General features: G+C 36.7%; 1 protein-coding gene across 5 annotated transcripts in view; it reads left to right on the top strand.

Annotated features, from left to right (window-relative positions):
* The window catches only part of DICER1 (dicer 1, ribonuclease III), a 69,610-nt gene that overhangs the window by 21,886 nt on the left and 21,475 nt on the right, over nt 1–26,249 (top strand). For 3 of the 5 annotated variants that reach the window (XM_068397582.1, XM_068397583.1, XM_068397585.1), the window contains exons 3-15: nt 48–148; nt 8,635–8,827; nt 9,768–9,930; nt 10,377–10,507; nt 11,663–11,797; nt 12,658–12,818; nt 13,931–14,099; nt 16,261–16,733; nt 21,975–22,107; nt 23,122–23,364; nt 23,465–23,619; nt 24,534–24,666; nt 25,157–25,232. In XM_068397582.1, the coding sequence (XP_068253683.1) occupies nt 8,684–8,827; nt 9,768–9,930; nt 10,377–10,507; nt 11,663–11,797; nt 12,658–12,818; nt 13,931–14,099; nt 16,261–16,733; nt 21,975–22,107; nt 23,122–23,364; nt 23,465–23,619; nt 24,534–24,666; nt 25,157–25,232 (2,116 nt within the window). In that variant the 5' untranslated portion in view covers nt 48–148; nt 8,635–8,683. Of the gene's footprint in view, nt 1–47; nt 149–8,634; nt 8,828–9,767; nt 9,931–10,376; nt 10,508–11,662; nt 11,798–12,657; nt 12,819–13,930; nt 14,100–16,260; nt 16,738–21,974; nt 22,108–23,121; nt 23,365–23,464; nt 23,620–24,533; nt 24,667–25,156; nt 25,233–26,249 lie in introns of those variants that run through there. The other 2 variants (XM_068397586.1, XM_068397587.1) reach the window with 2 other exon arrangements.

The following is a 26,249-nucleotide window of genomic DNA, read 5'->3' as shown; positions in this document are numbered from 1 at the left end:
TCAAACCATTTTTATAGATAATAGGTTTTGTTGTTGTTGTTTTTAAGAGCCGAAGCTTGCAAATTATGTGATTAATCTACAAGCTGATATCATGATGTCAAAATGCAGTTCGGGAAGCATAAACACAGAGACTGCGGAAATTAAAACGGTAAGATTATGCTTTGTAGTATGGGAGAAGCAGGTTTTTACATATCACTTCACTGTATTTACCTATTTTATATTTAAAGCTTCTCCGGGACCTTAGACTGAAGTAACTTCTGTGTATGAGGTTATAGAAAATTATGATGAATTTCTTTGGAAAGAATAACGAAAGCAGCTACTTTATTTTAGCCATAGATGGTTAGGTGCAACAATGGCATGGATAAAAAAGATGTTTGTCATGAAACAAGTGCTTTGATATTTCTTATGAAGCTGAATATGATTAGAAATGTATTTGTTTTTTTAAAAGAAGGTGTGTGTGTTTAAATATTTCTTGTGGATTTTATATTCAAATGTGGTTGCATTGGTGAAATACATTCAATTTGGGGAAAAAAAAAAGTGGGAAGAGGGGAGATACGAAGGGTTGGAATTAGAATTGCATTTATGTTGTTCCAGGTAGGAGATACAAAGTAAATAGTGAGGAAAGTATATGACAGGTAAATTGTTAAGGCCTTAGTTTCAATAATATGCTTCAGTTTGAATTGAGTTCAGCAAAAACAGGAAAAGAGGCTATCTGATTAAAGCTATGTAGAAGAAAAAATTGATATATAGTTTGATAACATTAGGAAGACAGAAACGTATCTAGTTTCACTCGTCCTCACCTTGCCTTGCATCTTAGGTGCCATACACTTCACGTTTTATCCTTTGTCCTCTGTTTTAAGGAGGTAAAAGAAGAGGAATCTGCATAGCACCAGTTCTGCACCACTGATTAAGCAACTACGTAGTTGGGACTGTTGCACAGGGCCTTTTACATGTATTTTATAAAAGGAAATAGTTTGTTCCAGAATCTGGCTGCATGTCTCTATTTGTTAAAGGAAAAACATCCCCTTTCTAAACTTTTTATTCTGAATGCCTCATGTACTGGTGTCACTATAGATATGCTAGAAAACTGATTTTTGTTTTCACGTTTTTTTCTGTCCTGGTAGATGCCCTACAGCACATGTATGTTATGCTGATATATAGTGGTATAATCCTTTTGCTTTAGAGACCGTTAACAGTGTACAGCATCATAACTTTGTTGGTGTGAACTGTAACTTGCTGGCTCTGTAGATAGAGCTAGACTAATTGCAACAGAAAGTGTTTGGTAGACTTTTGCATCAAATCCAGGTTTGGTCATACTGGTGACTGAACACTAGATGAAGGACTTAAGGGGTTGCGTGTTTTTGTGAGTCTGTGAAGTGTCACGTTGTACTCCATTCCTCTCCTATGTACAGACGTTTAGGAGGAGTCTGCCAGGAATTCCAGCTGTTAACTATACTGCATTGCTTGTAGAAATGCTTCAGAAGCACCTCATTCAAATGTAGAGCCTCAGTATGATCTTCATTTAATAATATCTTCAATGAAACTTTTCTGAACAACAGAAAGCAGCCTTTGCTGCTTTGGTATGTCTTGGTGTGCTATTAGAGACCAGTGTTCTGCTTGTGCTGTTAGACTGGTTCTGTATGAGAAAAGCAGAACAAATTAAATTCTTCTAGTTCAAGATGAACATTCACAATGAATATTGATGGTTGTGCTAGAGAAACCAGTGAAGCTGGCTATTATGGGAAAGCTTACATTTGAGCTTTGGTGAGCATTTATGCATTCTGTTTGCCCTTCTCGAAAGGGAACAGATCTGAAATACACTTTTTTCCGTTTGTGTTTTTTTTTTTTCCTTTAAGAATGTTGTAAGACCAAATATAAAAACTGCTGTTAGGCAGTGCATGTGGTGAAGGTCTTTGAAGGATAACAGATAAAGGAGTGTCTCGTGCCGCTGTGTTGTATGTTAAAGATAGCATAATATAAAAGAGATTTCTGATTCAGCTTGTTGAATAATATTGCTTGACGATATTTCCTTACGTTAGACCTTCTGGCACGAATGGTGTTGTTTAGAAACTTTGAATTTTGAGTTGGAAGCAGAAATCTCAATGCTTAATTTTCAAAGTATCCTAGATACCGGCTGCTAAATGAAGAGGAAGAAAACCTTTCCCATGACAATGAAACTTTTTCACTTGTTTGAGATGTTTGAGTTTTGGGCTCTTTTCCCCAAAGAAAAACCTGAGTGTGTTTGTATTTTTTTTTTTTTAAGTTCTCTAAGAAAACTGAAGTAACAGGAGTAATATTCACAAAATACGCCTTTGGACTATCACAGGAAAAGTAAAATCCTTTTTAAAAGTATGCTTTTAAAAGCAAGTTTAGATACCAGACGATGTAGGAATCTTATATGTTGACCTTCACTTGAGCAAAAAAATTCTTGCCACTGAATGTCTATAGCGTAAGTAGAAGTCACTTTACTGCAGACTTCTGCAGTAGTTAGATATTTTACATTTTGTACATTAACATTTACATTCATTTTCTACTCTGTATTTTATGTTTGTATTATTTTTACTGTTTTCTTTTTATTTGTTCCTCCATTACCCAAGTAAGAATTTTCTTAGTTCTTTCAGCAAGTTAATATTTCATGTAGCATTTGGACATAAAACTTACTATAAAGAATGCTATATTCAGACTCTTCAGGTGTTTGTGGAAGAGAATATTCAAACAGCAAGATTTTATTCATATTTTTTGTATAAATTGTGGTTTATTTACTTCTGAGTAAGTGAATTTTTCCTTTTCCACCCCTTGAGGCTAACTTTTCTTTTTGGCTGTTGCTGAACATCTTTTTAGATAATAAATTGGACATTGCTGGACAAAGGTGAAAACCTACAGCATTAGAAATAATTTTTGTATCACAAGGGTTGTATTTGGTAAAAGTTTACAAATAAATGTTAGTGAAGAAGGCAGATTTATTACTGTCATACACAACGTATTTAATTTTTGTTGTTAGTAGGAGATATTTGTAGTTTTGCATTAACTTGGTATGAATATAATGCATACTATGCGCGCAAATGGTGGTAAAAACTTGAAAGATGTGTCCCCAGGGCTCTAGTCTTGTCTCTGTTTACTTTGGAGCGTCATTCCATAAATGTTTTAAACAGTCCTTGGAGCATGACTAGATCCAGGATGTCTTATCCCAGGTGATTGCTCTATATGTGGTTTGGCTTGTATTCCTTAGTGTTTCCTTAAAATTTTTTTGTGCACCAAGGGACTGCTTCAGCTTGGATATAGTCCCATGACTGAAAAAACCTACAGCACAGTTCTAGAACTGCTGTAGACTGGAAGAAACTGCTGCTAAATGTTGCTGGCTGTTCATTCCAAACCTTGTGCTGTTTTGAAATAAAGTTCTTTAAATGGTAGAACAAGGGGTTAGTTTTAGCTCTGCAGTTCACTATCTGTTCACATGTGTACTAAAGTAAGGACATCGAGTTGTGGATTTTGCTCTTAAAACTATCAAGACTGATGGCCATAAAACTGGACCTTTCAGTATTTTAGTAGAACAGGTAAGCTTGGGCACTGTGCTGCTTTGTCTAGCTTCTGTAACCTAGTCCAAAACTCCAGGATGCAGGACTTGTTTCCTGTGTTTCCCCTTCCAAATTAGGCTTCAGCAAGTTCTTACAGTTCGTTGTTCTATCAATTTTCAAAATAACACAGTGGATAAAGATGGAATATCTTAGCAAGTATCTTTGTTACTCACAGTGGCTGAGCAGGGCTAGTTTGGGTTTTGTGTGCTTCCCTGTTAGCTAGTTTCAGTTAGGTAGGTTCAGTTCCCTTCTGTCCGCAAATTCTGAACACATGTACTTACATCTCAAATGTTTTCAATTTAAAACCTGTTCTTCAAGTAGATGTGTTTTTTTTCCCTTTTTATTTCTAGATGGTCCTGTACTGCTTTTCTTTTGTTGAAGAACTCGATATTTTTTCTTGCTGTTGAAATAGAGACTTAGAATGATACAATTACTTCATTATTCTGGCTTACTCCCATAATAATGTTGACATTGATCTTGTCAAATCTTGTATACTTCCAATACAAATAATATAAATGAAGGCCAGGACTAGGAAACTTTAGCACAACAGGAAGTAGCATTGATGATTTAGGGAGAACTTTTTTTTTTACCTGAGGTAGCATACAGTGGGAGGGAATTTAAGCTATTTCAAGTGTGTTCTGGCTCACACAAGCTTAACTCTGTTATTTTGCTAATTAATTGTGCAGTTTATCATAGCTAAAATCTTTTTTTTTTTTTCAGATCACAGGTTAATAATGATATGGTTAACAGTGGCAGGCAATGTTGTTTTGCTTGTGCTTACTTTTCAAGTTACAAACATGCATGCAATTCTTCCTTTGCACTTCAAAGACTTTTGAGAATGCTTTGTGATCTTGATGAGATGATTTACTTGAGGGCAGGTGTTTCATGAAGATTCACAGAAACTAAAATTGTAGTTTAGAGTATATGTTGTTTCACAGCTCTTGTGGATCAAGCTGGAACCACATGTAAGTATAAATCCTCTTGCTTCTTGCAGTGTGGTAGCTAACCTAGTATCACTGTCATGAAGTGTGTAGCAAAGGAGATATGCTTATTTGTGAATATGAGATCCTATGCTTGTTTTTTATTAGCAACCTTCTCAAGTAAGGTTGGTTTTCTTTCCTTAATTGCCTCCTGGTGATGTGATGTAGCAATTTTATATGTTCCCAAAGTAGTATTTATGATTTGGAAAAGAAACACAAAATAGGTGGAATAGTAAGCAAAGAAGAGGCACTGATTTCTAAAGTGATTTCTAAAACTGAAGTGGCTGGGCTTACATACAAGAATGGTTGGGGAATCGGCTTTAGCTTTTATTATGCAAGAGGTTTGATTTTTTTACATTTTTTTTTTTCCTGGTCCCTTCTAGCCTTGAACGATTATGATGGCTGTGACCAGGTCTCATTTTAAACAAAGCAAACACTGATTGTGTTTCCACATGAGTTGCTATGTGTTAAGTAGAGAAACATGCATGAGACTGTGCTTCCAGCCCAGTGGAAAGAGACCTGGGGGTGCTGATTGACAGCTGGCTAAACATGAGCCAGCAGTGCGCCCAGGTGGCCAAGAAGGCCAATGGCATCCTGGCCTCTATTAGCAATAGTGTAGCCAGCCGGTCTAGGGAAGTGATGGTCCCTCTGTACTCGGCACTGGTGAGGCCACACCTTGAATACTGTGTCCAGTTCTGGGCCCCACACTTCATGAAAGGTGCTGAGGTGTTGGAGCGAGTCCAGAGGAGGGCGACCAAGCTAGTGAAGGGTCTGGAGGGTCTGACCTACGAGGAACATCTGAGGGAGCTGGGGTTGTTTGCCTGGAGAAGAGGAGGCTCAGAGGTGACCTTATTGCAGTGTACGACTACCTGAAGGGAGGTTGTAGAGGAGTGGGAGTCGGCCTCTTCTCCCAGGCAACTAGTGATAGGACACTAGAAGAGGCCATAGCCTCAAGTTTCGTCAGGGGAGGTTCAGGTTGGACATTAGGAAGAATTTCTTCTCAGAAGGGGTCATTAGACATTGGAACGGGCTGCCCAGGGAGGTGGTAGAGTCGCCATCTCTGGATGTGTTTAAGAAAAGACTGGACATGGCACTTAGTGCCATGGTCTAGTTGACATGGTGGTGTCAGGGCAATGGTTGGACTCGATGATCCCAGAGGTCTCTTCCAAGCTCATTGATTCTGTGATTTCAACAAAATATTGTAGTCATGATCAAGACTTCTGTGTTCTTCAAAGGATTTTTTTTGTATGTATTACCAACTAGCATGATACTCGTTGGAATATAAAAACAGAAGCTAGATATGTTAAAGGAGAGCTTCATCTATGAGCATGGGCAGGGGGGAGAGGTCAGGGACGACACACCTTTTCCTAAGTTTTTTCCCTTCTCCCGTACTCATACACCTAAGCTGTCAGTTTATACAAAAGCTTCACTTAGGTTAGCAGTGCCCAGAGTTTCCAGATGCTTTCTTGCCAGTGGTTGGGGAAGATTGTGTATCGTGCTACTATCCTTGGCATGTGACTGATTTAATTTGGTTAATCACATACTGATTAACATCAGTACATTTGATGTGCAAATGCTCAGTAGATCAGGATGTCAGCACATACACATCTTGCCTGCTGGTTGTCTCCTGTGACCCAGAGCTGTGGAGTCCCAGTGGAATAACAGCCGTGAAGCCACTAGTTCCAAAGAGGGATTGAACCAAACATCTTCTGATTGTGCCAGATTTGAATGCTCTATAAAGTTACTAGTTGAATTGTTAGAACAGAACCTGCATGTGCTTGTATGCATTGTTTGAAATGTATAAAAACAATTTAAAAATCCGCCAGAGTCTTTGTATTATAATTGAATAACAATGTGTTAAAGATTTTTATGATGAATGTAGACTGTGTTGTTTTCTATTTGCTGCTAAATAAAGCAATATCACATTGATCCATTTTATCTATTTAGATAATCTGAAAGACTCAGGCTGAAATGTAGCATAGTTTACAGGACTGAAAAGGTAAATGAGAAAATTTGCATGAGTTTGGAGATTTTTTTTCCAGTTGCTTTTGAATCAATGTCTAAAATGTCAAGAGCGTTCTTTAGTACATCCTGTGCAAGTGTACATTAATTTTTTTTAAAAAACATTTGCATACATCTTTTCTTTCTGGAGTCTTCTCTCCCTGACAGTTTCTGTGAAGCTTAAATTAAAATATCAGACAAGATTCCAGCAATATCAACACAGTTCTCTTAGTAAAGAAATACTGTTTTTGACAGAGAGGGAAGTACATTGATTGCTGAGCCAAAGACCAAGAAGTTACGTTTACCCTCTTTCACTAATGTTTGTCTTCAAAAGAGAAATAATTCTTTATAATGGAACACAACAATGTTGCTTCAAATTAACCGCACTGTTCTTCAGGACTCCCCCTATCCCTTTGGAAAAACCTGAGGCAAAGCTTTATCTCTGACTACTTTCTATAAAGTGACATTACTTTGGCATGAGTCTGTGAGGGGAGCGATCATGTAATTCAATGTATTGCCTTCTCTTTATTACACAAGATATACCTGAGATGGAAAACTAGAGAGAATCGGTTTGATCTCTTTTGTTAGAGCTTTCCATAGTTATTTATTTAGTTAATTTAGAATGTAAATCAGTGTTTAGACATGGCACAAATTATAATATTTAACTTAAAAATGTGAATGTACAACAAAGACCTAAAATGTTGTATTAGTTGACGACTGTGTTAAATAAAATAAAATTTCATCTTGGTACAAAAATAAATGAATACTTTTTTTTTAAAGAAAATTGTACTGCTTTATTTGTAATATCTCAAAGCAGTTATTTCCCGTAACCATTAGTGGTTATTATTTTCTATTAGATACCATATCATACTTTTCTCAGTTTTTTGTTCCCTAGTGCACATTTGAAAAACTTAACCAACTTTCCTGTTATATAGGAAAGCAAGGACATTTCTGTGCAGTAGGATGATAATTAACTTTTCCCTATGTATTTCTAAGGAATGATTAAATTTGAAAGCATTGTCAATTTTATGCATTTCTCATTTTGAGATTGATGCTAAAATGAATATAGAGCATCAAGGAATTTTGAGAACTAACTTTTGAAAATATTGTTCTGATGAATAGGGTATGTATCTGATTCGAAGGGGAGGAATTGTTAAAAATTTCTTGATTTTGCAGTATTTTTGCATAATACTTCAGCAGTATTTTTCTATATCATCAAGCCTTAATAATTTTCCCTGGGCAAGGTAGAATTGAATTTTTTCTTTTTTTACCTTGATCATTCCTGACAGATAGCAAACATTTTTAAAAACCCTCAGTGATGAGGACTTCATAGCCTTAGTAGAAAAGTGTTCTTCAGTGCATGATCGTTGTCAAGTTGTGAATGGTTTGTTTGTTTATCAATTAGAATATCTTTCTGGAAATTGGTGGTTAACTTGATAAGGACTAATGGAGAAAGGAACCCTTTTCAGAGTCATCAGCAATTATTTATAATACTTCTGCCAGTTCCTTAAACAGATAACTTTATCAGAATCTGTTGATTTGAAAATACTGAGGTTCTTGTGTAGTTCCTGTTCTTTTCCCACTGATTAGAATAATGTTCCTGTTGCATGTGTGTAAAACTTTAACTGGTCATAGGGACTTTCTGTTTGGAAAGAAAAATGGAAAATGTGATCCTTATTTATGCGTGTGCTCTAGAAAAATCAGTCTTTTTCTTTCTTGAAGTAAAACTAAAACAGCTTTATTGTTTTAAATTTGTTCTTAAAGGTATTTTAAATGGGATTCTGTCAGGACGTAAATGGAACTTTATTCTGAACGTATGTGTGTAGATCCAAATGCCTGGAATGAACTTTGCCCTGTAAAGTACAGCTCTCTTCAGATTTCTTTGGTACTTTGATAAACACACATCTTTAAGTGGAAAAGTGCCTGTAAATTTAAAATTAACATTTTCTGCTGAAAAGAGTATGAGATTTAGGACTTACTAGAAGCAAAATTAAGTAATGTCCTTTTCTTAGAATAAATTTTGTCTTCTTGCTTTATATTGTGACTGTATCTAATACTGTTTCTTTTTCTTCTCGTAGTAGGCTGTGCTGGAACAAAAATGCAATGAAAGAAACACTGGATGAATGAATGAAAAGCCCTGCTTTGCAATCCCTCAGCATGGCGGGACTGCAGCTCATGACCCCTGCTTCCTCCCCAATGGGTCCATTTTTTGGACTACCATGGCAACAAGAAGCAATTCATGATAACATTTACACGCCAAGAAAATATCAGGTACTAGTGATAATACTAATACTGTAATGTCAGAAAAAAAGTAGAATTAAATCAATTAACTTAATAGAAAAAGAACTAGAGCAGCTGGAGAATGTGCAATGTTGCACACAGTCTAGGCATGTCTCTCTCACAGCTCCACCTGTTGTGAGTTAATTGTGTATCTTTTACTTTAGCTTGGCTGTGTGCTACACTTGTAATATCCCCCATTCCCTCCTCTCACTTTGCTCTAATGAGCAGAACAAATTTTAATCTTGAGTATTCTCTTGCTGCTCTCTTGCAAAATGCTGTTAGGGACAAATACAGTAAACATTACACTGCATCTCAATTGTACGCACACAATCATGTCTCCTCTCTCTGACCTTCTGTCTTCTACATGATAAATCTTGATTTTTTGGTTCACATGCAGATCAAAGCAGCTCAGTAATGTCAGAAACTCTGTCAGAGCACTCATTTTCATTTTGTTAAGGAGACATATTTCCGAGTTCTAGAATTTCAGTTCTCTCTGCACTGCAGAGGTGCCTGAATGGTAGCATTTGGTTAGTATTACTGAAAAGTTTAGATCACCTTGAGCCAATATACTTGCTTATTTGGCTGAATTGGTGTATACAGTTATATTTAAAAGCTCTAGCTTCTTCACACAATGTATCTAGCAACAGAATCATCTATTAAAAAGATATCATTGGAAAGCTACTTAAAATAGCAGCAAATTGTGATTCTAAAGGATTTAGATTTAGAAGACAGACTATATATAGTGTATGTTAATGTTTTTTGAAGGACTGTGACAATACATTGTTATGAAAGAGACGTATTATGTGACACTGGAAAGATCTCTAGAGATACTACTGACTTGCCTGTAGTTTATTTACCACTTGTGTTATTTTTTTGTCAGCTTTTTCACTTCATTGATGCAAGTTAGGACATTATTATTTTTTAAACCTAGGTTGAACTGCTTGAAGCAGCTTTGGATCATAATACAATAGTCTGCTTAAACACTGGCTCAGGGAAGACTTTTATTGCAGTACTACTCACTAAAGAGCTGTCCTATCAGATCAGGGGAGATTTCAACAAAAACGGAAAAAGAACTGTGTTCTTGGTCAACTCAGGTAAGAGGAAAAGTATACTAAGTTCCTAAACATGCTGCTAATATTTTCATTGAATATTCCTTAAGAGAAGTTCTGTGAAAGCAAAGTTGGGAGAAACTTTTGCATAAAGTCTTCAACAGCAAGGGTGCTAAACTGATTAAAGAATGTGATACCTTTCATCTTTTGCTTATAATCCATTTATAGAACCCAGTTATGTCTATCACATCTTCTGTTTCCTGGTTTAAAATTAAGACATTGAATCTGAAGCACAATTTAGTTACCAGTCTTGTTTCCTTGCTGTGGTTTTACATGGGGGCAGTTGCCATGTACTCCTGGTTTAATATTAGTCTAAGCTAAAGATCATGTTATGAAACATGGTGCTAGGTAATATGACATGCATCTTGAAAATTAATGTATGAAAAGACCTTTAGGCGATTGAGATTTTTTATGTATTTTTTTTTCTTAAGCAAATCAAGTTGCTCAACAAGTGTCAGCTGTCAGAACACATTCAGATCTTAAAGTGGGAGAGTATTCAAGTTTAGAAATAACTGAATCATGGACAAAAGAGAAGTGGAGTCAGGAATTCTCTAAGCATCAGGTAATGTATTAAGTATAAACTATAAATATAAGTAGAGTCTACAGTAAGTTACGCTTGATCAGAAGTGATAATTTCTTCCACTTATACATTGACTTTTTTTTCTAACAGAAATTCAGCATATTGGTATTATTTGTGTATGAATTTTGAGGCAAAACGTGTATAGGGCTTCTCAGGTTGTTTTAAAAAGGCTGTCCTCTTAATCTTTTGTTCTCAGTCTCCCTGACTTGTAGTTCATGATGATGATGATTGCAGAAGAAATTTTGAATGTGCATAGTGTACTTTAAATGCCATTAAAAGATGTTTAATTATTAGGTAATAAAAAAGATTATAAAATTGAATGTTCTCTGGGGATGCAGCACATCCTCTTTGGCATGCACTTTATTTCTGCCGTTTGGGTACACTATTTCTGTATAGTTCTCTTTTTAAATGGAAAATCATTAGCTTTAATGGTAACATTTTCCTTGGTGGTTCTTGGACCCTTCCTGTTATAATCTTTTTTCCATGCTGATCTAAGTATGTTGCAGTAATGCAAATATTTGTAATTTCTGGGGGTTTTTTTCTCCAGCATTTAGTAGTGGCCTATGAAATATGTCTGAGGACCTCTTGACAAGTGAAAGTGTTACTATACTTAATGGAGTTCAAAGTTAATGTAAAAATAGTGCATAATTTTATCAAGAAACTCAACTTTTTATCTATGATATTGTACAAGAAATGAGTTTTCCTTTAAAAAGAATTGTGGTAGCATCCTGCTTTTGTGTTACAGCTGCGAGTGGTTATGAGTTTATGAGGAATTATCTTTCTTGCCAGAGACATGATCATGGGACACATAAGGGACACTAACTTGTTATGGATTTAATGACATTTGTTCTGTGTAGCCTGGCTGGTGTTTATGTTGTCTGCTTGTTGTATTCATTTTTTTTTTTTCCTGAGGCATATGACTGGAGATACATATAAAATCTTCAGACAGATTACTTTCTCAAGTAGAGAGTGGTTTATTCTCTTTTGTCCTTACCTGGTGTTGTATGTAGATGAATAGGAGTCAATATTTGCTAATATTGTCTAGCAAGACCTGCAAAAGGCTCTCCTACTTCACCTTGACCTAAGACAGCTTGCACTTTTCTTATACTGACGCTTTTTTTTCCCCTTTCAATCTAGGTTCTCGTTATGACATGTCATGTTGCTTTGACTGTTTTGAGAAATGAATATTTATCCCTGTCAAATATTAATCTTCTGGTGTTTGATGAGTGCCATCTTGCAATCCAGGATCACCCATACCGTGAAATTATGAAGGTGGGTTTCCATTGCATGAATGTTTTGATACTTGGTTGAGTCAGGTGGGAAGGCTGGAGAAGTAGGAACTGTTGAAGGCAGCTTTTGTTACCGAGGAAAAATATCAGTGGAACCATATTTTAGCACGTTCTGGGACTGTGAAATTACTGTAATGAATTAAGACTTCAGTGATATTACAAGATATAAAAATAGTGTATTTACTGTATTTTACAGTGGGGATTAAAGAAAAATCTGGCATTAATGGAGGAGAGGAGCTAAACTTATGGAAATAGGGGAGTTTTGTAAACTCACCTAAAGTTTTGTTCATCAATAACATTTAAGTTTGGGAATGGGTTACACTAATTAGTTTTTATTATTTTTAAAATACTGATTTCTAAAGATATTTGTAGGGCTCTTTCGGGATATTCTTAGCTTCATGTGGTATTTGGCTTACACAATGCAAGAAACCTGTGTAATAGTTGTCTTTCCAAATCTTGCTTCAAGTTTAACCAGAAGAGCACATGTCTGTCTTATTTTTTTAGATGCTACTTTAGTTTTTGCATGGTGTGGAATTATTATGATGTGTGTGTTGTAAATGTGGCAAGGATATTCTGTGCAATGCTAACTTGTTTGTTTTTTTTATATTTTTTCATATTGTAAATATTTACCTTTAAAGATTATTACTGTTAAATGTTATTCAGTTTCTAATTTAACTCCAGTCAATAGAACAGAAAATATTCGTTCAATGTTTTGTTCCTTTTCCAACACCTACTGTTGAAATACTAGTTTCCAACTAAGCATCTATGTTTGCAGTCTACTAGCTTGATGGTGGATTTGCAGGATAACTGTCCTAAGGTATTTCATTCTGTTTTACTTCATAGATCTGTGAGGATTATCCATCATGTCCTCGAATTTTGGGATTAACAGCTTCAATTTTAAATGGGAAATGTGATCCTGCTGAGTTAGAGGAGAAGATCCAGAAACTGGAGAAAATTTTAAAGAGCAATGCTGAAACTGCAACTGATTTAGTGGTCTTAGACAGGTATGTTGTACAATTATGGCTGTTAAACTGATGCCTGCATTTTCATTTTGGGTAGAGGAGTAAACCAGTAGAAATATTTCCTCTTTTAAATTTGGGGAGAGTTTGTGTGTATGTGATGCCATTACTTCTATTTGGGGTGGGGAGGGAATGTTGAATTGCTTTTCGAGTAACCAGTGTTGAAGTACATCTTTCCTTAAACTTAGGTCGGAGGCTGATTGGCCTTGATATTCAGAGATTTTCTGCAGTTGTTAAAAACCAACCAAACAAAAAGACCCAACAAAACAACTAAAAAAAAACCAACCAACCAAAAAAAAAAAAAACCCCAACACACCACCAACCTAACAAATTCACATTACACAACACATTTCTGAACTTGCAAAATGCACTGTTGTATGTTTAGAGGGTAACTGGTTCATGTTCAGTGTATGCCATAATGTTGCTATTTAATTTAGAAAAATGTTGCAGTATCCAGAGTGCAAGATGTTCTTAATGCCAGAAAAGTTGCATGATATTTTTTTTTCTTTTTTCAAATGGGTAGCCTGGGTTTAGAGTGATGAAAGACAGAGGGAGATGTGAGGAAGCAGTAAAAACAATACTGAAGTAGCAGAGCAAGTGGATGTTTTCCTCTGTGTTCTTACAGAATGTGTGAACCATTTGCTTTTAAGAATTTCTCACTCACAGCTCTGCCATTCGAGTAATTACTTGTGTGTGTATATGTAGACCTAAATTGGTCTATATATGCGGATTGTATTTGTTTGGCATATCAAAAGAGTACACTTTGGAAAACCAAACTGAAGATGATAGTAAAGTAAATTCAATTTGCTTTGCCTTAAGTTTTCTGATAATTGAAATGAAGATAGTGGTATTAACCTCCTTTTTAGGGAGTGTATTAGAATGAATGATCTTTTAGAAAGAAGTATTTGGGGTGGTGGAGGTTTTTTTACTTTAAAGTGTTTAGCTGTGTAAATATTCATTATTAATTCATGGTGGGGAAAGAAATGTACTTGAATACGCTTCATGTTGCTGTTGTTACTTGCTGTATAACCTTAACAGGCTAAAATAGCTCTGACTTTCAGAAGCTGTATTTAACTTTATCTTTGCCCTCAATTAAGATATACTTCTCAGCCATGTGAGATTGTTGTAGACTGTGGACCATATACTGACAAAAGTGGGTTGTATGGAAGATTATTAAAGGAATTGGATGAAGCACTTGCTTTTCTAAATGACTGCAACATATCTGTACATTCAAAAGAAAGAGATTCTACCTTAATTTCTAAGCAGGTAAGGACATCAAGCTATGGGAAGAACCTGGGGAGTAGAAATCTTACTACTGTTTTTCTTTGCCATGTATGTTACAGTACTGAAAATTGCTAAGCTAGCCATCCTAGACTATATGAGCAAAAAGACTTCTGATTTTTGTACTCACTGGCAGCGCAGGTCTTTTCATAAATGAGTGAGGCTTGAATGTCAGCCATTGATTAGAACTGCATCTAGTTTGAGTTTCAAGTTTGCTTAAGGCAGTAAAATAATTCTGCACCCTGATGTTGTGGGCCCTTTATTCTGAAGTCAAGAATTTGATGTTGTCACAATCTCCCGTGACCTTTGAATAATTCAATACAGAAGAAGAAATAATGCCTCAGGAAGTAGTTGGAAAAACTGTACCCAGATGTATTAAAAGATGATAAAGTAAGAATTCAAACAAAAATTCCAGCCATAGATCTACAATTTCTACTATTAATCTTAGAACAATATTGGACTAGTGCCACACCTTGCTGGAATGGAATTTGAACCTCAAGTTTGCTGCTAACTTTCTACGTGTTTGCCCCTATGTTGTCATGCAAGATGGCAGAGTCCAGAAGGCATGGTGTATTTAGCAGGGACCTGTCACACATGGGGTCCAGGCAGCTTTTTTCCCATCTTGGGCTTTGTGGTTTGGAATTGCTTCCTGAGGTACAACTATGTAGGTATGTGAGTCTTTGTTTAACAAGAAGTCAGTAGTGAGTCACATTTCTATAACAGCCCATGAGGAAGGTGGAGAACATATTTCTTTCTTCAGCCCAAAGTGTTCCAGTTTCCTTTAATATTCTTAGAAACCCAGCACTCTGATGCTGTCCAGAAAAAGATAATTTGGGCCGGAGGGGAAGGTGATAAGGCAGCTTATCATGGCTGCATGAGAAAAGGAAGTCCTGGTTACTTTTGTGCTAAACTTAAAATGTAATAGGCTAAAATATATAAGGAATGCTGGCAGCTGGGGGCAATCGCCAGGATTTGCATAGTCCAGAAAAGTGGATTAGCTGCTATGCTTCTGATGCACGTAACCAACGCTCTGTGCTTGTTTTCTGATCCAGTAGCTCTCCAAGAAGATGGAGGCACCCATATTAAGGAAAAACAAAACAAAACAACAACAACAACAAAAAAAAACCACAAAAAAAAAACCCAAACAGTTTTCAGCCTGAGGTGCATTTTGTCTTGGCACTGGAGATCATCAGGCCTCTATGTGCAGTTACAGTTAGTTTAGATAAATTTTGCCCTTAAGTCTTACAGCTAACAAACCTCAGGGAGGATAGTGTAAAGACGGTGATAACTTGTTCTTTACTTCCTCACAGAAGGGAAGAAAGAAGAGAAATTAAAGCAGCAACTGAAAACTGTATCATCCTGACTGTTGTTATAGTTCTATCGTAGTTCTTCTGTTGTAATAGTACATCCAAATCCTGAGTCTTTTTACTAGTATTGTCAATGTACCTCATTTCTGGATTCCTAGTTTCTTGTTTGAACACTTGACTCTTCAGGAGGAAGCAACTTGCCATCAGATAAGATATTGATGGTACTCAAGTGCCTATGCTGTGCTCTGAGTAGGGTATAGATCTCTCTGTTTTTCCTATTCCATCCACACATACAAACTCGTAATTTTTTTCCTTTGAGAGAGAGCCTAGACTTGCTAGGATTACATTGAGGCCACTGTACAACCTTCTGGTTAGATACTTTCGAAACTGTGGCAAGTGTCAGTAACAAAGTATAAGTGCCCAGTAAAGCGTTTATTAGTTCTATGTTAAACAAAGCAGAATTATTCTTTATATTTATCTATCTGCCTCAAGAAGTATTCTCCTTTTTAGCATAATTATCTTAAGGTAAGTTTTGAATTACAATTCCACAAAATTGTAAAATACTCTTTAAACTTGTTTTTTTTTTGAGATTCAGAAATGTACAAAGTTCAATGTTTAGTTGTAGTAATTTAGGGGAGAGGGGAAGACTTGCTCCATTAGAAACACTAAAGTTCCCAAGATCATCTAAATAACAAAAGCAGACTTCTAAATATTTTTGTAATAGAACAATTGTCATAATTCTTACAAAGATTGTTCTATATGAGAAACAAGATCCCAGTCTTAAATGAATAGTTGATGAATGTACTCTTTGAACTGATACATTAATTCATTTGTTGTAGATATTGTCGGACTGTCGAGCTGTGTTGGTTGTTCTGGGACCCTGGTGTGCAGATAAGGTAGCTGGGATGATGGTGAGAGAGCTACAGAAGTATATCAAACATGAACAAGAGGAGCTGCACAGGAAATTTTTATTGTTTACAGACACTTTCCTAAGGAAAATACATGCACTCTGTGAAGAGCACTTCTCGCCTGCCTCACTTGACCTGAAATTTGTAACCCCAAAAGTAATAAAGCTGCTTGAAATCTTGCGCAAATATAAACCATATGAACGGCAGCAGTTTGAAAGTGTTGAATGGTATAACAATAGGAATCAGGACAATTACGTATCTTGGAGTGATTCTGAAGATGATGATGAGGATGAAGAAATTGAGGAGAAAGAAAAGCCAGAGACTAATTTCCCATCTCCCTTTACTAATATTTTATGTGGAATTATTTTTGTGGAAAGAAGATACACAGCAGTTGTTCTAAACAGGTAAAGCTTTTTATTCTATGATTTAAAAAAAAATCATTTGTTAAAAGAAAAAAGGCAGACACAGCTGCCAGCACATGGATGTTAATGTCATGGATATGTAGAGGATTGTCTTATATTTTCAGAACTCTATTTTAAAGTTGGTTTAGGAGATCATACTGGATCTGTGTGAAGAATAACAAAAATAATACAGGCTATGTGTATATGGGGTGGATATACAAGCCCTAAACTCAAGGGCTTGTTTTGGACCTGAGTTTGTAGTTTGATTCCTTTAGAAGGCAAAATGTGAAATACGGTACTTAACCTGTAAAATAGCCATATACTGATTTGTTTTGATCAGTTTTTAAATTTATATTTGCAATGAATGCTGGAAACTTCTCTAACCTACTGAGTGCAATACTTCTGGAAATTTTACCATTACCTTACTAAATCACATTATTATATGATCAAAGTCTACAGAAAATCAAATTTGCCCTTGCAGAAATATCTCTTAAGATTTACTGGTACTACTTTAACAGTTGGTGTTTATAAAACGCCGATTCAGTCAAAACACTAAGCACTTCCTTATCCACCAAGGAAAGTATGAACCCTGGAATATTTGCCAAGATATACTTTGCAATACTCTAGTTCCTTATCAGTTCTTATTCCTAAATATGATCCATGTTAGTTATACATTACACTTAATTGTTAAATGCTATTTGCCATAAACCGTGAATGACATCTGATTTATTCACCTATCTTGATTTTGGGTTTTTGGTAGCCTTTTTTGATAGTGTGCTAGATGTCCTGTACAACTTGTTTATTGCATTCTGGATACCTCTGAATCTGACCCTTCTGTTGTTACCTTTTTGCCTGAGTCAATAGTTCAAGTGCATAATACATTCTTTGATCTGCAGACTTGTCTGTTTTTTGTGCACCCCATCTTTTTTCTTTGCCTTTTTTGCATTTTTAAGTGTTTACATAAATATGCAATGTGAGGCAAACCTAAGCCATTCAGTGAAATGAACATGTTGTGTTGATAACTCCTAAAGAAATAACATTAACAGATCTGATAAATTTTTGCTGAGCTGAAATAGAGTATTTCATGATCCAACAGGGAGTGAACACAAATGTGAGGTTTTTTGCTTCTCTGTTCAGTTATGAATGTGATTTAGATTGTACTCTTTCTCCACTATGCATTCTTGTAGACTGATTTATGCACTATACTATATCCTTCTCCCCCTATACTTGGCACTGGTGAGGCCGCACCTCGAATACGGTGTTCAGTTTTGGGCCCCTCACTACAAGAAAGACATTGAGGTGCTGGAGAAGAGTCCAAAGAAGGGCAATGAAGCTGGTGAAGGATCTAGAGCAGAAGTCTTATGAGGAGCATCTGAGGGAACTGGAATTGTTTAATCTGGAGAAAAGGAGACTCAGGGAAGACCTTATCGCTCTCTACAGCTACCTGAAAGGAGGTTGTAGAGGGGTGGGTGTTGGTCTCTTCCCCCAAGTAACAAGCGATAGGACGAGAGGAAACGCCCTCAAGTTGTGCCAGGGGAGGTTTAGATTGGATATTAGGAAAAATTTCTTCACTGAAAGGGTTGTCAAACATTGGAACAGGCTGCCCAGGGAAGTGGTGGAGTCACCATCCCTGGAGGTATTTAAAAGCTGGGTAGATGTGGTGCTTAGGGACATGGTTTGGTGGTGGACTTGGCAGTGTTAGGTTAACAGTTGGACTTGATGATTTTAAGGGTCTTTTCCAATCAAAACGATTCTGTGATTCTATTATTCTAACTGCTGTTGAACCTGACAGAAAATGGTGTCTAGATCAGATAGGTAACCAAATTCTGCCATCTTTAAGCTTTAGGCACCTTTGGTACAGGTTATTGGCAGCAAAAAATAAAACTATATGTAACTTAACCACTTCTGAAAGCTAGCTAGCAAACACACAAAATGCTCCTTTACCTCATGTAACACACCTGGTCTCAAAATACCTGGATGATCAGCAGACTTGAGCTGTTGGAATTAAGACTGAAAGCCTTCAGTGGAGAACCTCACTGGGGGCTCACTTCAGTTGAGTGGATTTACTTAAAGGCCTCTGCTGATTGTAGCTATACTTATGCTGTATATACAGGTGGAAAGACTTATCTCTTGAATAAGGAAGTCATGGGTGTTTGAATTAGTACATCAAAACCACTTGAGCTTCCAGTAATCCAGTATGAATCGTTACACAGAACTCAGTTAAAGCAGAAGTATAATTTTTCTTAAAATATATTTATTATGGTAGTCTTTAGAGACTAGAATCCCATTTTATGAGGTCCACGATGACTGAGGAGGTGCAGAATTCATGGCATGTGTTGTATGTTCTGGGAGAAATGGGTAGGAATTTTCTCTGAAGCAGTAATTAGAGCTAATATCTTTCTTTAGGGATCTTTAGCAACAGCTACTGCACATGTTGTAAATACTACAAATTAGAAAAAACACAACCAAACAACAATAAAAAAAAAGTCAACGTATTCTTTTATTATTATTATACACAACTGATGAAGTGGCTCACTTACTGCTTTATTTGGCGTATACAGTTGAGTTCTGGTGCCTATAAGCTCCTTTTCAGAAGAGAAAACGTTTTCCAAAGTCCAGTTTCCATTTTCGGTAGTGCTTCTCAGCTCCCTTAGAGAGGGGTCTGAAAGGAGAGGTTTTGTATCTATTTGAAAAACAACACTTGTTATCTACCACTGGTAGTACTTTTTTAACCACAAAGTTGAAGTCTTGAATGTTTCTCAAGAACTTGCCAGAGATGTGCAGTGAAATGTTTATTCAGATGTTTTTAATTGTCCATTTCTGTAATAAGTGAGATACAGTAAGAATGTTGAGATGCTTAGTAGGTGCTCAAACTGAAGCTATATGACTTGACAGAAATGTAATGTGAAAAGAGAAATTAAAAAAAAAAATTAGAGGTTTTGTCCAGTTATTAACCCATACTTTCTTCATATGTCTGTCTCAAGAGCCTAGACTGTATACAGAAACGTGAATCCCCTTAGCCCTGAACTAATAAATCACATGCATTTTAGTACAGGAGGATCCTTCTAGTCTGTTACCGTAAGGATAGCGAGCTATTTGCCACTTCTCCATTCTCATGTCTGTACTCCCAGTCCATTCTAGTTTTAACAAATTGCAAAGGAGGTCAGTCTTCAAGGTGTTTTATGTTCCTATAGATCTTGTTTAAAACAGTGACCAGGTAAAGGGGAGAGACTTCAGTAGTTTTCCAAGGGTAGAAAGGGCAGGGAGAACATTCCCATTTACCATCTGGTTTGGCAGCAGCTCACTGGGCAGGTGGTAAGCATGTAGCTGGGGATTGGCACAGCACCCATCTTATATGTGAGGCAGAACTGCTAGAGATGTAACTGGGAAGGGTTTTGCATTGCTGTTGGTGGTATGTAGAGGCAGGCTGTCCTTTGGATATGAGGAGCACCTGGTAGTGGATGTGCTATGAGCAAAGTGGTACTGGCATGGCTATCATGAGACATGCAAGGGATGTAATTTTTTGGATATGATCCTTTTTTATTGGCTCTGCTGCTCAAAAACCTGTTACGGTTGAGAAATTCCAGGTTCTGTTCATGCTCAAAACAGCTGAACTAAGGATGCTACAGAATAATTGCTTTGATTGCACAATGTAATTATGCTTTTAAATCCATAAATGCCTAGTTCTAGATTCAGTGCATTATTTACATGAGCAATCTTCTACCTTGTCTCTGAAATCAAAACACTGTAGAAGCGAGCCTTTTCTGCTTCTGTAACCTGGAGAAGGATGTAGGGGAATAAACTGAGAGCGTGAATGGTCCTCACCTCTCTGTTCAGTGTTCTTTTAAAGAATTGGGTTAAATCCTTCAATTGTAGATACATTTGGGTTAATTCCGGAAGTAGTAAACATCTCACTGTGTAGGCTGAGCATGGCATTTTGTCATTAGTATACCTGAACAGAATATGTATTTTAATATTGAGGAGAATAGCAATCTGTTTTAACCTAAAAATTTACACCTTATATTGAGGAAACTTACTTTATTGAGGGAGCAGTTATAGATCTTTCTGCTAAAATCAGTCATAATTTACAGAAAATGAGATTAACTAAAGTGGTTGTGAGTAGGGTGCCTTAACAACAGGGAGCCTTAGAGTAACAGGTTTAAAAATACCTGGTTTTACCATGATAGGTCTGAAATGTGTATGATGCATGCACACTCGTGCTGTATGTATGCAGTCTGTCTTTTATTATCCTTACGGAGGCTTTCACTAGAACTACTGTTTTTAGAGATGACTAAGGTCAGTTTATATGTTAGTGTGGCTTAATTGTCATGCTTCTGGTTTTTCTTCTAATATAGGTCTCACAAACAAAAGATTGTCTTCCATTTTTTGGACAGGCTGGAGAGTTGGGCGGGGAGAAATTTAATGAAATATAACAAGGGCAAGTGTAGAGTCCTGCATCTGGGCAAGAACAACCCCATGTACCAGTACAAGTTGGGGACAGAGCTGTTGGAGAGCAGCGTAGGGGAAAGGGACCTGGGGGTCCTAGTGGGCAACAGGATGACCATGAGCCAGCAGTGTGCCCTTGTGGCCAAGAAGGCCAGTGGCATCCTGGGGTGTATTAGAAGGGGTGTGGTCAGCAGGTCAAGAGAGGTTCTCCTCCCCCTCTACTCTGCCCTGGTGAGGCCGCATCTGGAGTATTGTGTCCAGTTCTGGGCCCCTCAGTTCAAGAAGGACAGGGAACTGCTAGAGAGAGTCCAGCGCAGAGCCACGAAGATGATTAAGGGAGTGGAACATCTCCCTTATGAGAGGCTGAGGGAGCTGGGTCTCTTTAGTTTAGAGAAGAGGAGACTGAGGGGTGACCTCATTAATGTTTATAAATATGTAAAGGGCAAGTGTCAAGAGGATGGAGCCAGGCTCTTCTCAGTGACATCCCTTGACAGGACAAGGGGCAATGGGTGCAAGCTGGAACACAGGAGGTTCCACTTAAATTTGAGGAAAAACTTCTTTACGGTGAGGGTAACTGAACACTGGAACAGGCTGCCCAGAGAGGTTGTGGAGTCTCCTTCTCTGGAGACATTGAAAACCCGCCTGGACGCGTTCCTGTGTGATATGGTCTAGGCAATCCTGCCCCGGCAGGGGGATTGGACTAGATGATCTTTCGAGGTCCCTTCCAATCCCTAACATTCTGTGATTCTGTGATTTTCTGGGTTGTGTGACTTCTAAAAACACATGTAATGTTTTTAGGTTGATAAAAGAAGCTGGCAAGCAAGATCCAGAACTGGCTTACATCAGTAGCAATTTTATAACTGGACATGGCATTGGCAAGAACCAGCCTCGTAACAAGCAGATGGAAGTAGAATTCAGAAAACAGGAAGAGGTAACTTCAAGAAAAATAATTGAAACTAGCAGTACCTTCAGAACCTTTTGTTCTTGTCTTCTTTTGTGTATGTGTGTGACTCATTAAAAACAAACCAAAACAACAGGCTGAGTCTGGAGCACAGTCATTGGAAGTTCAGGGAATACCCTGGGTTAACAAGTATGCATACTCATTGGAGATACAGATGTTCTTCATTTAAAAAAAAAAATGTTTGGAGACATTGCTATGTTGCATTACACAAACAGAAATTAAAACTTCATGTAAAATCATGTTTGTGTCTAGTCAGATCATCAGCCATCTAATTTTTCTGCATTGGGTTAGTAGTACTACAGTAATACTGTAAAGAAAATCAAGGTTCCTGACATTTTCAACAGTTAAGCTGGTTTTAATATTTATCTTTGCTAAAAGTGAATTTAGTAAATCATTAAATGACATAAATATAAAAACCCATGATTTTGACCTCACTTAGAGTATGTAAAGTATTTTGAAAGCAAATGCATTTATCTCTCATGCCTGGCTGGGTTGTCCTTCTGACCTCTCTCTGTCCCCTGTCCCTTCCCCACCCCCAAAACCTTTCCTTATTATTGTTGAGTGAGTAGTGTAAATACCAGAAGTACCAGCTCCAGAATGTGCTCCACTGCAAGAGGATCTTTCAACATGATTCAGAAATGGTTGGAAAAGATGCTCTCCTGAAAGCCGCATTTTTTTTTAATATTACAGCTGAAAAATTGTACATAAGTAGGTGGGATCCTCTCCATTGCTAGTGGCTGTAGTAGCTTCTTGGACTCACGTAATTCCACATACCAGATTTGATTCCTAGAAACCTGCCTGTTCTGATAAATAGTCTTGCTGTGTTTCTGAAAAGATTCTTTGTAATAGTTTTATATCTGCATATGTAGACAAGTTTTTCAAATGTCTGATCCACTTTTCTTGGGTTTACTGTCTTTTGATGAATCTGATGATGGAAACAGATCTCAGACTAATCTCTTAAATTTGTTTTTGCTACTTTTGCAGGTTCTTAGAAAATTTCGAGCACATGAGACCAACCTACTTATTGCTACTAGTATTGTAGAAGAGGGTGTTGACATACCAAAGTGCAACTTGGTGGTGCGCTTTGATTTGCCCACAGAATATCGTTCCTACGTGCAGTCAAAAGGAAGAGCTAGAGCACCAATTTCCAATTACATTATGTTAGCAGATACAGACAAAATCAAAAGTTTTGAAGAAGATCTTAAGACGTACAAAGCAATTGAGAAGGTATGAGGTCAAAGGAATGTGCCTGGTTTTATTAAATGTATCATAGTATTTTTTTAAGGGAAAAAAATCTCTCATCATGTTCTGTTCTTGAAATGTTAAGATCCTCAGAAACAAATGCTCAAAATCTGTTGATACCAATGAAACTGAAACTGAACCCATCGTTGATGATGATGATATATTTCCACCCTATGTGTTGAGGCCAGATGAGAACAGTCCGAGAGTTACTATTAACACTGCTATTGGACACATAAATAGGTAAGCGGCATATTCACTTTTTACTTCTTGTCTTTGAGTTAAAAGTTTCTTAGTCTGTCTTGCAACATGGAAGCATAGGCTGGGGCATTGTACACATTTCCTCTTAGGAATCTTGACAGGATTTTCTAAAGAAACTGGTCACAGTGGTTTGAAGAGATAATTTGCTTTTTGTGTCTTTATCCTACAGAGGTTCTAGCTCTGATAATAAATGTAGTGATACCGATTCCCGTTTAGATAAAAGCTGCCCTGAAAACATTTGGTTTCAAAACAGGTAGTAAGATTATTTTTTTGTTTCTTTTTGCTCTTGACAAGCTAGCTTTAAAAATAAACAGAAGCGGCTTGTTAAAACTGTAGTAAAATCTTCCTGTTCTAGTATTGACATTTGTAATAGCAATTTGTTGTCATGTTTCAAAACAAAAAAAATAGTAAGTAAGCGGAACATAATACAAGTCCCCAAGACAGGGTGGCATTACTCATGGGCCATTAGGAGGTCCAATATGGTTTAACATTAGCCCGTTTGCATTTGACACCAGTTTGGGAGAGGAGGAATTGAGTGCAGCAGAGGAAAGGCTACCATTCAGTGGGGGAACCATGACAAATAGGAATAGGACAGCAGTAAACTCAAGAGATTAAACAAAGACAAATGCAAACTTTGGGACCTGAGATGGAATAATCGTGTGCATCATTACAATCTTGGAACCACCTTGCTGGAGACCAGCTTTGTAGTAAAGGACTTCGAGGTCTTCTACTCAGTAGTTAGTTGAATATGAGTCAGTAGTATACCCTTGCAGTGCTCGGTATGGCCTGAAATAATCTTTTGTAGTGTTTACACTGGTAAGGCAAGACTCCACTGAAATGTTTTTAGGTTTCAGTTTGTGGGTTTTGATGATTTGTAAAATCTTTTGTCAACTTAGGTACTGCGCTAGATTGCCAAGTGATCCATTTACACACCTAGCTCCCAAGTGTAAAACCCGAGAACTACCAGATCATACGTTTTACTCTACGCTTTACCTGCCAATCAACTCACCTCTTCGAGCTTCAATTGTTGTAGGTATTTGGGGAAGGAAAAGCATGGAAATAAGTGAATATGTTAGTATAGATGTGTCTGTTCCATTTCTAAAATTAGTTTTATTCTTGTTAATGAAAATAACTTTTTGTTTTCCTCTGTTGTGCTCTGAAACTGTATTTAGATCACTGTTTGTTTCTGTTATAATCTGTTTCCCAGCCGTTACTGTTTATATAAGTATTTTTGCCTTTGGAATATTCTTCCCAGTGTCTTGCTTTTTCTTACATTTGTCTCAGTTGTAGGAAAATGTCCTTTATTGGTTTTCATCAATAGTATCTTGAGTTCTTGTAATTTCGGCTTCTGTTGAACAGCAACATAAGCCTGAATATCTTCACAAAACTGTCATCAGTGTATTTTTTTTTAAAGTTTTGCTTACCTAATATGTTTGTGTTAAATTAAACTAATTAAACATGTATAATAAGTAATGTGCTAATCAACCAGATTTTTTAAGAAATATTTAAATATTTATAGGGTCCTCCAATGAGTTGTGCAAGACTGGCTGAGAGAGTTGTAGCTCTTATTTGCTGTGAAAAACTGCACAAAATTGGTAAGAACTGGTAAAGCAACACGTAGTTGGTAAAGCATATTTTATAATTGAGAAATTGTACATTGCACGGATGTTATGCATATACATGCATTTCGTCTATAGCCGTCTACTATAGCTTCCTTTCTCTTGCCCTGTTTTGTGATATAATCATGTACTTACTAATTTAGCTTACACCTTGTAAGCTAAAGATATATTTTCCGGGGGAATCTTGTTGTTTAACATATTTTGTCTTAAACAGCAAATGCAAAGTTAATACAAGGCACGTGGATTTTGACATTGAATATACTTAATGAAGGGGAAAAGAGTCTTGTTATCTAGAAGATGTTGATAATAGATCAGGGACTACATCCTGCAGCCAAAAAATAACTTGTTTTTTAAAGTGAATTGTAACAAATTAAAATATAAAGTACACAGCCCTAAATTTATTGTGTTCTCTACCATATTATAAGTCATGTTCCAAAAATATGACATTGCAGGATTACTTCAGCTCTTTTGTCTCTAGTAAGTGTAATGGAGCATATTCTTTATTGTGGAATGTTTTAAAGATAATTCCATGTTATGGGTGCTTTGATGAAGTACGGAAGTATTTATATATTTTTTAAGTAAAAAAAATTGTAGGTCTGAGGTTTGTATTTTTTTCTGAGTTAAACTTTTTGATCACTGCACTCATACCAATAAATGTATCCAAGAATAACACCATGTTGGCTCAGCTCAGTGTTGAGAGTGCACATTCAACAGTAGTAATTCCCTTTTTAGGATGATACAGAAATACACCTATTGCCTCTTTTGAGTGATTTTTAAATGAGTATTTCAGTCACTGTTTTTTAAGGGCAAAAAGAGTTTATTTTTCTTTGATATTTTCATTATAGAATTCAATTTTTTAATTAAAATTCAGAGGTTTTTTTACTATAAATAAGTAGTTTTGACAAAAATTCAACCTTTATCACTCTTTCCCCAAAGTTCCACTTTCGGAGCCTTGCAGTAGTAAGTGTATTTTAAAAACTTAGGTGAGGTGTT

The sequence above is a fragment of the Nyctibius grandis genome, chromosome 4 (genome assembly GCF_013368605.1).
Source record: "Nyctibius grandis isolate bNycGra1 chromosome 4, bNycGra1.pri, whole genome shotgun sequence".
Classification (NCBI taxonomy): domain Eukaryota; kingdom Metazoa; phylum Chordata; class Aves; order Nyctibiiformes; family Nyctibiidae; genus Nyctibius; species Nyctibius grandis.
Note: the sequence above shows the minus strand (reverse complement) of the source record. Positions and strands in the feature narration are given on the sequence as shown.